The sequence below is a fragment of the Marmota flaviventris genome, chromosome 1 (assembly GCF_047511675.1).
Source record: "Marmota flaviventris isolate mMarFla1 chromosome 1, mMarFla1.hap1, whole genome shotgun sequence".
NCBI lineage: Eukaryota > Metazoa > Chordata > Mammalia > Rodentia > Sciuridae > Marmota > Marmota flaviventris.
In genome coordinates this window covers 218,011,411-218,025,190 of record NC_092498.1, presented here as the reverse complement: position 1 = coordinate 218,025,190, position 13,780 = coordinate 218,011,411, and the positions used below count along the sequence as shown (strand labels likewise).

The following is a 13,780-nucleotide window of genomic DNA, read 5'->3' as shown; positions in this document are numbered from 1 at the left end:
CGGCATAGTTGGCAAAGGGTGTTCTGGCTCTGCTGAGTGCCAGACAGAGTGCAGGTGGCCTTGAGGCCTTGACAGTGCCTGCTCGTGATAGCAGGTGCCTGTGCTGCTTGTGGGCCCAGAGCCCAGATGCCTGGGGGCCACACATGCCCCTGGGATCCAAGCGTGTGTGAGGCCAGGAGCTGGGAGTTCCCAGAAAGGCAGCTGTGGCAGTGTGGGTGCGAGGCCTCAGCCTAGCTTGCTGGGCCCCAGGTGGCTGAGGAGGCTAGAGACATTGAGAGCACAGAGGGATTCGTAGGGTGGCCAGGGTCAGGTGGTCCCAATGTAGGTGCTCAGGTCATACCAGTGGCTTAGCTGAAGGCCATTCAGGACAGCCCTGAGGCTGCTCTTTATTTATATGTCAGGCTGAGATGTGCTCTTCCCTGTTGTCACTTGCGGCCCCCCTCTCTTAAGACTGGTGCCCTGTGGGCGTGGAGCTGGCTGTAGTAGTGACTCACCCAGCTACCACCTCGTGGGTGACCCTTTGAGGAGGGTCGACTGTCCTTCACCGTCCTTCAGCATATTGACTCAAAGCCGACTCTGGACAAAAAGGGTAAGGGAATCCCAGACCTAGTCCAGCAGTGTGCCATGGCCCTCTGTCCTCCAGGTCTCTCAGCGCCTGTGAATGGTGAGGCCATGTCCCAGAAAGGGGAGAATGTGGAGGACAAGGAGCAGGAGGACGGGCAGGACTCTGAGGAGGGCCTGAGACGTGGCTCCTCTGAAGATCTGCACAACAAGTGAGTGTCACCTGCAAGAGGGGAGCCTTTGTGGGAGGAGGCAATGGGCAGTGTACCCCACTATCTTATCACTGGTTCTTGATGGACCTGGTCTTGCTGGGAAGAGTCCCAGGGATGTTCCCTCCACTTTGGTCCCCTGTCACAAATTTGCAGCTAGCCTTTGGTCCACCTGGCTGGCACTGGCCAACAGTGCCCCCCCTCGGGCAGCTCCAGGGCTTTGAGCTGCCTGGGCAGGTGCTATTTTGCCGACCCCGTGGGACAGGCAGGCACAGTTTGTGAACACCAGTCCCCGCCTGCAGCCAGGGCTGAGGCCACGGGCTGTGTCTGGCAGGTGAGGCTGGTTAGTTCAGTGCCCACTCACCCAGCCCTGCTCTCTGCTGGCCCATCCGCCTCCCACGCGGCACGTCCACAGCAGGTGGGCGCTGTGCTCCTGGTGCTCACAGTTGCCTAGCAGTGGGCGGGGCAGGAGAGGAGAGCAAGGCAGTGCCCGAGAACCTGGGGCCAGGACCAGCTCTTCCTCAGGACTGGCCCTGCCTGACAGCTCCAGAGGTAGGGACAGGGCCAGTGCAGCCTCACGTGCCACCTTTGCTGTGCCCCACCAGCAGCCTACGGGAGGGCCCCGATCTGGACAGGCCTGGGAGCGAGGAGCAGGAGCACGAGAGGGCGCAGCTGGACTCGGAGTCCCTGGACGAGGAGAGCTGAGCCCGGCAGCCCTGGCTTTGGCCCAGCTCAGCCACAGTAGAGTCCTAGGCCTGCCCCGTCTCTTTCCCAGCCTCCCATGAGAGCAGAGAACTTTTGGGGAAACGCTGTGCTGTTTGTATTTGTCTCCTTGGGTTTTTTTCTGCCTAATTTCTGTGATTTCTGACCGACATGAAATGACTATAAAGGGTTTTTTAATGAAAAAAGATTGCTTTTATTGACTTGGTTTTCCAGCATCACTGGTGGGTGAAGCGGAGCCCAGGGCCAGGGAGCAGTTTGCAGCTGTCAGAGGCCCTTAGGGGACAGAGGGTCAAGCTACTGGGCCACCATGAGTAGTGAGAGTGACTGTCCTCGCAGTACCTCAGGCCCCGTGGTGCTAGTGGCAAAGGAGGCTGGACGGAGCAGGGCCTCCATGAGAGGAGGAGAAACAAGGCTCGGAACTTCACAGCTCAGACAGAGGCTGCGGGGTGGCTCTTCCTGCCTTTGGCAGCCTGGTGTGGGCAGGCCAAGCAGGAACAGAGGTGGCTCAGAGGGCAGAGTGCAGAGTACACCTTCCCTGAATGTCCCAGCTTATGTGACCTGACTCTAGTGTGTCTGTTGCCCCTAGGCTGTAGGAGGCTTCAGCGCCCCCAGGCATTTGGGCCTACAGGGGTGCTGCAGTTGTCTCCTCTACTGAGCTTTTACCCCGCGTGAGCCTTGCTGTGGGCCTCCCCGCTCGTGCCAACTGCATTGCCAGCTCCTGTGAGCTTGGCATGTGGCCTTCCTCACGAGTGCAAGAGGGTGACCCCACCTCATGACTCTGCTATATGGATTTAGAGAGGACACCTGTTACTTGGTAGTTCTTTCAACAGTGGCTTCCCGTGTTTGTCCCCTGCCTGTGATGACCAAGTTCCCCTATCCAGATGGGAAGTAGGTGTGGTCTCCAGGGAGGAACTCCTGAGCCTCAGACCCAGGTTTGGTTTGGATAGACCTGATGTCCTGGCCCCGCCATCTAGTGACTGCATGTGGCACAGTCAGAAGGAGCCTTGCAGAGCTGGCTGGGCACTCAAGAGTAGCCCTGTCATCTGAGGCACAGCTTCTCCAGCTTAGAGCTAAGCTGATGTGACCTGGCCCTGCACTACTCCAGGCATCCACGGTGACCCTTGGGCGAAGCAGCTCACCCATCCTGCACCTGCTGGAGCTCAAAGGACCCGGGTCCTTTTCAGAGAAGATGGTGCTTAAAAAAGAGATGCAAGTTTCCATGTAGCATGGTCATCACTGTGCTACAGGGTTCTGGGAAGGGCGGCCGAGCAGGTCTCTGGTCGCTGGCTTTCCATGAGGCAGCTGCTCCCCGCTGTAGCAGTGAGTGGGGCCCAGCAGCAAGGAAGCTCCTGGCTCATGGACACCCTGAGTGTCCCCATCTCTGGGCACTCGGGGCAAGGAGAGGAGAGGGTTAGAACTGGAAAGCGGGCTGGTTGGTCACCTGTCAGTTTTTCTGATCGATGCAGCTCCAATGTCCTCATCCCCCTCTCAGGGTCCCCCTGAAGATCAAGGGGAGTATGGCTAGGGAAGAAGGGGTCTCCATAGTTATCACCCAGGCAGGCCTTGGCCTAACCCAGATCTCAAAGCATGCTGAGCAGGCTCTGTCAGGCTCCGTCCCTTCTGCTCACACTTTTGCTTGGCTGCCTCAGCCCTGCCTCCTCAAGGACCAGAGGACTGTGGGTAGGACTGTGGGTAAGTGGCCAGAGACAGGAAGTAGCTTGGTTCGTCACTTCCCTCACCCAGCAGCCAAGCTAGTGCAGAGCTGTGGAGGTGACTCTGCTGGCTGGCAGCAGCTTTGTCCTCAGGAAGCCCTTTCTCAGCCTCACTGGGTGCTAGCAGAGGTGGTGAGTGTCTGCCTCAGGGTGGCCATGGTATTCTAACACAATTCTGCAACAAGGGAGCAAGGTTCTCAAGACACCTTACGTATGAGGTATGGGGGTGCACCTGTCGCCTAGGTAGGAGGCTGAGGCAGGAAGATCTTAAGTTCAAGGCCAGCCAGGACAACTTAGCAAGACCCTATCTCAAAATAAAAGGACTGTGAGCGGAGCTTAGCGGTGGGGCACTTCTCTGGCATGTGGGAGGTCTTGGGTTCCATACCTAGTACTGGGTTGGGGGACCATGTGGGTCGGGTATGGTGGCCACACCTGTAATCCCAGCAGCTCAGGAGGCTGAGGCAGGAAGATCACAAGTTCAAAGCCAGCGCCAGCCTCTGCAAGTTAGTGAGGCCCTAAGGAACTCAGTGAGACCCTGTCTCTAAATAAAATATAAAAAAGAGGCTGGGGATGTGGTTCAGTGGTTAAGTGTCCCTTGGTTCAATGGTTCAATCCCTGGTACCAAATGAGAAAAAAAGACAGTGAGGTTGCTCAGGGCTTTGGGATTGCTTTCAGAGCCAGGTGGTCGTGGGAGCCACCCGTAAGACGATAGCTGTGGAGCCACATTGAGGGCCTAGAAGAGCCCCCTAAAGATAAGGAGTCTGCAGTGGGGCAAGTGGAGCGCACCTTACACTGGGCGCGTTTCCATTCTCCTAATTGACTTGCTCACTGAAGGGTTTCAGGCGGGGCCCTGGTCAGCGGTCTGAGCGAGCCCAGCTCCTAGGTCAGGAGAGGGGAGAAAGGAGTGGGGACATAGGCCTAGGCCCTGGAGCATGGTGGCTGAACCCAGACAGTCACGTGCCCTATGGCTCCTGTGTCTGCCAGCTCTAGCCTGCAGGGCCCAGGGCTCTGAGGGACCAGAGCTGGATTTGGGGCCAGGAGGAGGCTCTGAGTGTGGCTCCCTGGGCAGTGCAAGCAGTAGGAGACGCCTGCGCTCTGGTCTGCAGATGCCTATGGCTGCCCACCAGGGGCCAAGGCGAAGGGCCCCACCAGCCAGCCAAGCGGGGGGCTGTGCTGCAGGCCATCCAGCACCTGGTCCAGCCCCTGCCATGCCTGGCTCACTCCTGCTCGGCTCTGGGCCAGGCGCTCGGCTGGCAGCTCCCCAACGGACCCAGCCGAGGACACGATGCCGTAGAGCTCACAGAGGCTGTGCCGCACCTGCCCGACCTGCTGTTGGAGCCCGGCCGGCAGGCCCTGGAGGCTGGAGGCCAGACCACTGGAGGCTGTGTGCAGCTGCCTGAGGAGGGTGCACACCCTGGACAGAACTGCTGTGTCCTGCGCCTGTGGGAGGAAGGAGCACGGTGAGTGGACCCAGGACCAGGCTGGGGGTGGTCCACCCAGTACCAGACACACCTCTTGGGGACCCAGATCTTCTGCTCTGGCACTCGATCCCCGGTCCAGGCACAGCTGTCCTTGTGGAGTCTTCATGGCCTTCTCAATCTGGAAAGAGACGTGCTGGGGACATGATGGTGCCTTGGCCGGGACTGGGGACGTTCATAGGGTGCTGGCCTTAGAGTCTCACAACCAGACCTTCCCCATGGCCTGGCAGGAAGGCCATGAGCAGTGGGCTCCTCTGTGTTGAGGACACAGTCCCATCCCCTGAGGTGCTCAGGTGGACTGCCAGTGGGATCATGGCATGCTCAGCCCAGGACCCTACATGGCTTCCCATCGTTGTTCAGGTAAAACCCAAGTCCTCACTGGGCCCGTGTGGTCTAGCCTCAGGGACATCTATGGCCTTATCCCCACCAACACCCCATCATTCTCTCTGCAGGGGTCACTCAGGTTCCTATCTGTCCCTTGATCCCTCCCAGCATGCTCTGGCCTCAGGGCCTTGACATGTGCTGCCCACTCAGCCCTGGCATACTCCTCCAGGCTGCCTCTTGGGTGAGCCCTCCCTGCCCACTGCGGGAAGTGGCTCTGTCCCTTCCTGTCACTAACTGTCCATCACTGTCCTTCACTGGGTGTTTCTTACCTCACTGTTGGTCACTGTGTCCCCAGCACATACACCCGGCCCTCCCAGGACCCGTCGTCCTGTCCCGCACAGGGCCTTCCCTCCAGCCTTCCCTGCAGTGAGACTGAGCCTGCTGCTCCTGCAGAAGCCTCCAGGGCCAAAGCCAGTCTCAGGGTTTAGTCCCCAGCTGCCAAGCACCCTGCTTTCCTCCTGTCGTCACCAGGGCCTTCCGTCCTCACCCACACACCTTTGGGTGCTCCACGTTTGCAGTACACCCCGAGCCCAGCTGTACCAGCCTGTGGCGCCCCTCCCAGCTTCCCACTGCACCACCGTGCCCAGCTCCTGGCACGTGCCCACCCAGGTTGCTGTCCTGCTGGCTCTGTCCTCTCCAGGCTTTCACACTGCCACCTTGTTGGCCAGAACATGCCTCAGAGGGACACCCCGCCACCTGCTCTCTGCACAGCACGGCCTGGGCCTAGTGCTGAGGCCCCGTTGGATGCCTTGCCACAGGGGCATTTGAGGGGTCTGGGGGCAGGGGGCCCAGGAGGGGGAGTCTCTTACCACCTGGAAGGAGTCCTGGAGCTGAGCCAGCGTGTCCCTGGCTTGGAACTGGTTGTGCTGCAGGTGGCTCAAGGCATGTTCAAAAGCCCGCTGGCGGAGGCCCGGGGCCAGGTCACTGAGGCGGACAAAGTAGCTTCCCTGGTCGGCCGAGAGCACCCGGGGCCCCGGCCCGGAGGCCGCCAGCTGAGCTGGAGGGGAAGAAGCCTTCAGCCCAGACCGCCCTGCAGGGTGGCTGGGCGCCCGGGACAGGGGGACAGCCCTCCCGTGGCCCCACTCACCTTGCTCCTCGGAGCTCATGGGGTGGAAGATCTCCCCCAGCCCCTCCAGCTCGTCTCGGAGCGTGGCGAAGCCAGTGGTTCCTTGGCACACAGCTGAGGCCCTCTGCTGCCCCGCCGCCGCCTCGCTCAGGGCCCCGTGGGTGAGGTCCGTGACATCAGGCATCAGGGCCGTGGTGACACCTGTGGCTTCCCCAGTAGGCTCCCAGCCAGCTCCAGGGGGATCTGGGAGGTTGAAGACCCTGGAGGACAGGGCCTCTGTGGGGGTCAGAGCGGTCTGCTGGCCAACTGGGTCTGTAGCGCTGTAGCTAACAGGTCCACCCCAGCCCTCGGCCTGGGCCTCAGGACACCAGCTTCGGCTACTGCTGAGACTGGTGTGGGCAGCACCCGAGGCCGCATTCCCTGCCCTGGCCAGCCCAGCAAGACCAGCTTCCGCAGTGCTGGTCAGTGCAGTGGTGCTGGGGTCCAGGGCCCCCTGCATGGCTCCTTGGGCCAGGCTGACCACATGGGTGACCTCACCATAGACGGTGTCGTTGGTGCCGGGCAGCGTGGATTTGGCGAAGCTCATGCCAGCCTCAACAGTGCCTTTGGCCACATTGGCTGCTCCTGTGAGCCCGGTGGACACAGTGTCCTTCGCACCCAGGACCACAGATTTCGTGGAGTCCAGGCCCCCCTGAACTACCCCTTTGGACACAGTCATGGCCCCGGTCACCCCACTGCAGACGGTGTCCTTGATGCCCGTCAGCATGGTCTTGGTGGTGTCCAGGCCCCCCTGGACAGTTCCTTTGGCCACATTCACTGCCCCGGTAAGTCCAGATGTCACTGTATTTTTCGTGCCTGTGAGGACAGCTTTTGATGTGTCCAGGCCCCCCTGGACAGCTCCTTTGGCCACATCCATCGCCCCCATCACCCCACTGCAGACAGTGTCCTTGGTGCCCATCAGCACGTTCTTGGTGGTGTCCAGTCCAGTCTGGACAGTTCCTTTGGCCACATTCACTGCCCCAGTGACCCCAGTGGACACTGCGTCTTTGGTGCCAGTCAGCACGGTCTTGCTGGTGTCCAGGCCCCCTTGGACTACCCCTTTGGCCACAGTCACAGCCCCTGTCACCCCGCTACATAGAGTGTCCTTGGTGCCCGTCAGCACAGTCTTGCTGGTGTCCATGCCGGTCTGGACAGTTCCTTTGGCCACATTCACTGCCCCGGTGAGTCCAGATGTCACTGTATTTTTGGTGCCTGTGAGGACAGCTTTTGACGTGTCCAGGCCCCCCTGGACAGCTCCTTTGGCCACATTCACTGCCCCCATGAGCCCAGTGGACACTGTGTCCTTGGTGCCAGTCAGCACGGTCTTGCTGGTGTCCAGTCCAGTCTGGACGGCCCCCTTGGCCACGTTGACTGCTCCTGTGAGCCCCGCGGACACAGTGTCTTTGGTGCCCAGGACCACAGACTTCGTGGTGTCCACACCCCCCTGGACAGCTCCTTTGGCCACGTTCATGGCCCCCGTCACCCCACTGCAGACGGTATCCTTGGTGCCTGTGGCGATATTCTGGGTCGTGCTCAGTCCAGTTTGTATGGCCCCTTTGGCCACATTCATAGAGCCCATGACCCCTGTGGACACCGCGTTTTGGGTGCCTGTCAGGACAGCTTTTGACGTGTCCAGGCCCCCTTGGACAGCTCCTTTGGCCACGTTCACGGCCCCAATGAGCCCAGTGGACACTGTGTCCTTGGTGCCCGACAGCACTGTCTTGGTGGTGTCAAGTCCAGTCTGGACGGCCCCCTTGGCCACGTTGACTGCTCCTGTGAGCCCCGTGGACACAGTGTCTTTGGTGCCCGTGAGGACAGCTTTTGTTGTGTCCAGGCCCCCCTGGACAGCTCCTTTGGCCACGTTCATGGCCCCAGTGACTCCACCATAAACGGTGTCCTTGGTGCCCGTCAGCACGGTCTTGGTGGTGTCCACGCCAGTCTGGACAGTTCCTTTGGCCACATTCACTGCCCCGGTGAGTCCAGATGTCACTGTATTTTTGGTGCCTGTGAGGACAGCTTTTGACGTGTCCAGGCCCCCCTGGACAGCTCCTTTGGCCACATTCACTGCCCCCATGAGCCCAGTGGACACTGTGTCCTTGGTGCCAGTCAGCACGGTCTTGCTGGTGTCCAGTCCAGTCTGGACGGCCCCCTTGGCCACGTTGACTGCTCCTGTGAGCCCCGCGGACACAGTGTCTTTGGTGCCCAGGACCACAGACTTCGTGGTGTCCACGCCCCCCTGGACAGCTCCTTTGGCCACATTCATGGCCCCTGTCACCCCACTGCAGACAGTGTCCTTGGTGCCGGTCAGCATGGTCTTGGTGGTGTCCATGCCGGTCTGGACAGTTTCTTTGGCCACATTCACTGCCCCCATGAGCCCAGTGGACACTGTGTCCTTGGTGCCCGTCAGCACGGTCTTGGTGGTGTCCAGGCCCCCCTGGACTACCCCTTTGGCCACATTCACAGCCCCCGTCACCCCGCTACATAGAGTGTCCTTGGTGCCCGTCAGCACGGTCTTGGTGGTGTCCATGCCGGTCTGGACAGTTCCTTTGGCCACATTCACTGCCCCGGTGAGTCCAGATGTCACTGTATTTTTGGTGCCTGTCAGGACAGCTTTTGACGTGTCCAGGCCCCCCTGGACAGCTCCTTTGGCCATGTTCATGGCCCCAGTGACTCCACCACAAATGGTGTCCTTGGTGCCCATCAGCACGTTCTTGGTGGTGTCCACACCAGTCTGGACGGTTCCTTTGGCCACATTCACTGCCCCCATGACCCCAGTGGACACTGTGTCCTTGGTGCCCGTCAGCACGGTCTTGCTGGTGTCCATGCCGGTCTGGACAGTTCCTTTGGCCACATTCACTGCCCCGGTGAGTCCAGATGTCACTGTATTTTTGGTGCCTGTGAGGACAGCTTTTGACGTGTCTAGGCCCCCCTGGACAGCTCCTTTGGCCACATTCACTGCCCCCATGAGCCCAGTGGACACTGTGTCCTTGGTGCCAGTCAGCACGGTCTTGCTGGTGTCCAGTCCAGTCTGGACGGCCCCCTTGGCCACGTTGACTGCTCCTGTGAGCCCCGCGGACACAGTGTCTTTGGTGCCCAGGACCACAGACTTCGTGGTGTCCACGCCCCCCTGGACAGCTCCTTTGGCCACGTTCACGGCACTGGTCACCCCACTGCAGACGGTGTCCTTGGTGCCTGTGGCGATATTCTGGGTCGTGCTCAGTCCAGTTTGTATGGCCCCTTTGGCCACATTCATAGAGCCCATGACCCCTGTGGACACTGCGTTTTTGGTGCCTGTCAGGACAGCTTTTGACGTGTCCAGGCCCCCTTGGACAGCTCCTTTGGCCACGTTCATGGCCCCTGTCACCCCGCTACATACAGTGTCCTTGGTGCCGGTCAGCACGTTCTTGCTGGTGTCCATGCCGGTCTGGACAGTTCCTTTGGCCACATTCACTGCTCCGGTGAGTCCAGATGTCACTGTATTTTTGGTGCCTGTGAGGACAGCTTTTGACGTGTCCAGGCCCCCTTGGACAGCTCCTTTGGCCACGTTCATGGCCCCTGTCACCCCGCTACATACAGTGTCCTTGGTGCCCATCAGCACGTTCTTGGTGGTGTCCATGCCGGTCTGGACAGTTCCTTTGGCCACATTCACTGCCCCAGTGAGCCCACTGGTCACTGTGTCCTTGGTGCCAATGACCACGGCCTTTGAAGTGTCCAGGCCTCCCTGGACAGCCCCTTTGGCCATGTCTACTGCCCCCATGACCCCGCTGGAGAGCACCTCTTTGGTGCCCGTGAGTGCTGACTGTGTGGTGTCCAGGCCTCCCTGGACCACGCCCTTAGCTGCATCCATCACACTGGCCACTCCAGAGGAGATGGCCCCCTTGGTTCTGGTCATCTGGGAGCATGCCAGGGCTTTGGCCTCTGACATCAGCTGAAAAGAAAGAACACAAGTGGTCAGCAGAGTGGGGGTGCTGCACCCCAGAGCTCACCATCCTCCCTTGGCAGCAGGCCCTGCTCCCTGGAAACACTGCCCCATCCCACCGGACACACCGTCTCTTTGTCAGCCATGTTGGCCCCGGCGTCCCAGGGCACGCTCGTGAGCCGGTGTCACAGTGCGCCCAAAGTTCTTTTCCAGTTATTCCCAACGCCCCATTCAATAGAGTCCCCACTGGTGGCTCTTGCATACTCGCCAGGGTCCCAGGCCTCAGGCTCAGCCATGTCACGAAGGTCCCTGTGCTGTGGTCACCTGTTGTATTCTCTGGCAGATTTCAAGCCTGGCTTCCCAGCAGCAGTGGAGAAGGCAGATTGGTTTGGGGGGTTTTGTTTGTTTGTGTTTTGGGTATCAGGGATTGAACTCAGGGGCTCTCAACCACTGAGCCCCATCCCCAGTCCTTTTGGCATTTTAGAGACAGGGTCTCACTGAGTTGCTTAGTGCCTTGCTTTTGCTGAAGCTGCCTTTGGACTCCCAATCCTCCTACCTCAGCCTCCTGAGCTGCTGGGATGACAGGTGTGTGCCACTGCACCTAGCCCAAGCATGCGCTTTTTACTTCAACAGGTCTCAACTGGGGAGGTCCTGCCTTCTGGGACACTTGTGGTGTCATGACTCGGGTGTGCTGGCCTGGCGGGGATAGAGGCCAGGGATCCTGCTCAGCACCCTGCAAGGCCAAGACGGCTGCACTGCAGGGAAGGAGCTGGCCCCGGTTTCCATGGTTACTAGGCTTGAGAAGCTGACATTCTCTTCTCCACACTTGGCTCTGCCCACGGTTAGCTCAGGTGCCCACCTTGGCTCTGAAACAGCTGGGTTTGAGTTAGCTCTCTCCTGTACTCGAGATGTGACCTGAGACAAGCCACAGTCCTTCTCTGAGCCCGAAAAATGGTGATTACAATGGCATCTCCTTCAGGAAAGGTGAAGGTGAATCAGGGCACCTTAACCCTTGGAACACAGTAGGTGCTCAATTGATGCAGAGGGGTGTGGCCTCTGCTGCTGAGTGTATGTTTTGTTTGTTTTTGCTGCCAGAGAATGAACCCAGGGCCACTTACCACTGAGCCACATCCCCAGCCCCTTTCATATTTAGAGACAGGGCCTCCCTGAGTTGCTGAGGCCGGCTCTGAACTCGCGATCCTCCTGCCTCAACCTCCCAAGCCCCTGGGATTACAGGTGTGGCCCCCATGCCCGGCTGCCAGGTGTGTTTGGACTGGGGCTCAAGAGCCTTCAGGGGTGAGCCCAGCACTTCTTGGCCCTCTGAGGTCCCCGGATCTGGCAGATGAAAGCTCTAGACTGGGGACCTGTGCTGGGGAGATTGGTGCCAGGGCTTTGCTGTCCTGCTGTGACTTTCAGCTTGGCCAGGCCTCAGGGACTCTGATACCACAGTGGACCCCCTTTCTAGGATGATGGTGAGGTGGCATGGGTTATTGAGCTTGTGACTGCCAAAGGTCCAGACCACGGCCTGCCACACCCTGTTGTGTGACCTGCGGGTGGCTCAGCACCTCTGTGCTGCCTTCCCTGAGGGGCGGTGGAGGACTCAGCCTGGTGAGCACAGAGCATGGTGCTGTTTGGCTGCATGCCGGGTGGAGCCCGTGCCCGTTCTGCAGGCGTGGAGACAGCCCAGAGGGGAGGGGTCCATGCGGATCCCCCAGCAGGACCCGCAGGGGCGTGCCTGCCTCCTCCCCGTCCTAGGTGGCAGAAATGGGACACCCAGAAGAGGCCCGAAGGCTTCAGCCCGCCCGCCCTTCTCACCTTTTCTGGAGGCTGCGGCAGTCCCTCTGTACCCCTGGGTACCTGTGCTGGCTCCGTGGCCACTGCGGGGACAGAAGCTGTCAGGAAGGGTGTGGGACACCGTTGGGATCAGCTGCCCTGGAGCCTGTTGCATAATTTCCCAGCACAGCCCAAAAGGTCAGGGGTGTCCCAGCCATCCGGCCAGGGACAGCAGGAGGTGACATCGAGGGTCCAGCCAGGCTCAGGCACTGACCCCTGCAGGGTCTCCCTGCCCCCCTGCAGTGCACTGCCCTGGAGCAGGACTCGGTGGGGTCCTCAGCTGGCCCCAGCCCAGCCCCTGGCCCACACAGCCCTGGCCGCCCCTGCCCCGCCCCTGGCAGCTGCCAGCTGCCTGTTGGCCAAGGTATGTGAGGCACAAGTCAGCTGCCCGGGGCCCTGGGCCCAGAGCGAGGCCCAGCCCTGGTAATCGCCCCAGCCCTGGGTTCCCTCAGCAGCTGCTCTGCGTGTCCTGGGCCTGCCCAGAGTGTCCCAGCTGACTCTTGGGACAAGGAGACCCAGGCTGTGTGGCCCCAGGGAAGCTGCTGCCCTCTCTGGGAGCCAGGATCGCAGTCCTCCAGGAGCTCAGATGGGCAGAGCCCCCGGCCTTTCCCACAGGACACCAGCAGCCGGGTGGGAGCCCAGAGCGTGGGGCCTGCGAGAGCATGCTGTCCCCACGCCGTCTGTGCCCCCACGGCCAGCTCGCTTCCCGTCCTCACACCTGTCAGGCTGCCTGTGGGGTCTGGGACTCAGCAGTGCCTTTGGGGGCTCCCTCTGTCTGGGCCCACTCAGGCCCCCACCCCACCACCGTCCACTCACCCTGAGCCTGAGGCTGGGTGGCCTCAGGGGCAGGGGCGCCTGTAGTGCTGGCTGCTGGCCGGCTCTGTCTGCCGGAGCCCTGGGCGCTGGCCACCAGGTTGCGGGCGGAACTGAAGCCAGGCAGGGACCCGAAGAAGCTGCTCAGGGTCTGCGGGGTGGGGCAGCGTGAGCTCGGCCCGGGGACCCCCAGCCCCACCCCGCATTTGCTCCAGTGACCTTGGACGTCTACGCAGCAGCCGGCAGACACAGCCTGCCCCGTGGACGGAGAGGACTTGGCCACCAGAATGCCAAGGCCACTGCTTGCTGCTGCCCTTGCACAGACGGGGAAACTGAGGCCGGTGGGGCGGGGCTCGCCTGGGTCACGCCATGGGGAAGGCATTGGAGGCTGTGACGCCCTCAGGCTTCTCCAGCCCTCCCGCCCCACGGGGGTCTTGCCCGGAGCCGAGGACACCTTGGAGGCTGGAGTCCCCAGGCCAGGCAGGATGTGCCCCCCCTTACCTTGCCCTTGGACTTGGGGGGGTCCTGTCTCCCTTCCTCTGCAGCAGACATGGTGATGGTCTCCACAGCTAGAAGGGACAGAGAAGGAGCGGGAACAGGGTCCTCGTGGCCCTGCTGAGTGGTCCGGCAGCTCCTGCGCCCACCTGCAGCCCGGGTCTCGGCGCAGGAAGCGGCCGACCTAAGTGCGCGAGGCTCCCACGGGGTGACAGGCTGCAGCTGGCAGCTGCCTGAGCTCCCTGTTCCCAGGCCTTATAGGGTCTGGGGCGGGTGCTGCCGGGCCAGCAGAGGCAGGCGGCCAGTGGGACTGGGGGGGGCAGTCACATGCCTGCCTGTGGGCCCGGCGTGGGCTCAGGGCCCAGCACCTTTCCCCTGCTCTCAGCACAGGATGGTGACTGTGCCCATGGCCCCTGCCTGCACCAGGCCAAGTGCCTCAGGGGCCACTGGGCTCCCCTCCCAGGCCCCAGGGAACCCCTGCCTGCCCTCTGCCTCCATTTCCACCCACCAGATGGACACAGCTCAGGTCCTGCCCCCCGGGACACCTT

The 13,780-nt window shown here is 61.2% G+C and overlaps 2 protein-coding genes across 4 annotated transcripts in view; one reads left to right on the top strand and one right to left on the bottom strand.

Moving 5' to 3' along the window:
- Hdgfl2 (HDGF like 2) overlaps nucleotides 1-1,693 on the top strand; it is a 23,368-nt gene extending 21,675 nt beyond the window's left edge. The window contains exons 15-16 of one of the 2 annotated variants that reach the window (XM_027952656.2): nucleotides 644-773; nucleotides 1,379-1,693. In XM_027952656.2, coding sequence (XP_027808457.2) covers nucleotides 644-773; nucleotides 1,379-1,475 — 227 coding nt within the window. In that variant the 3' untranslated portion in view covers nucleotides 1,476-1,693. Of the gene's footprint in view, nucleotides 1-643; nucleotides 774-1,375 lie in introns of both variants that reach the window. The other variant, XM_027952655.3, reaches the window with a different exon arrangement.
- Plin4 (perilipin 4) lies at nucleotides 1,663-13,780 on the bottom strand. 2 transcript variants are annotated; one of them, XM_071603745.1, is made up of 7 exons: nucleotides 13,239-13,780; nucleotides 12,741-12,888; nucleotides 11,907-11,983; nucleotides 6,155-10,100; nucleotides 5,877-6,064; nucleotides 4,718-4,804; nucleotides 1,663-4,645 (listed from the first exon to the last, which is right to left on the bottom strand). In XM_071603745.1, exons 1-7 carry the CDS (start codon nucleotides 13,287-13,289, stop codon nucleotides 4,316-4,318), a joined length of 4,827 nt encoding a protein of 1,608 aa, XP_071459846.1. In that variant the 5' UTR covers nucleotides 13,290-13,780; the 3' UTR covers nucleotides 1,663-4,315. The 2 variants fall into 2 exon arrangements, with proteins under 2 accessions (XP_071459846.1, XP_027808153.2); XM_027952352.2 differs by having other exon boundaries at nucleotides 11,907-11,968; nucleotides 13,239-13,779.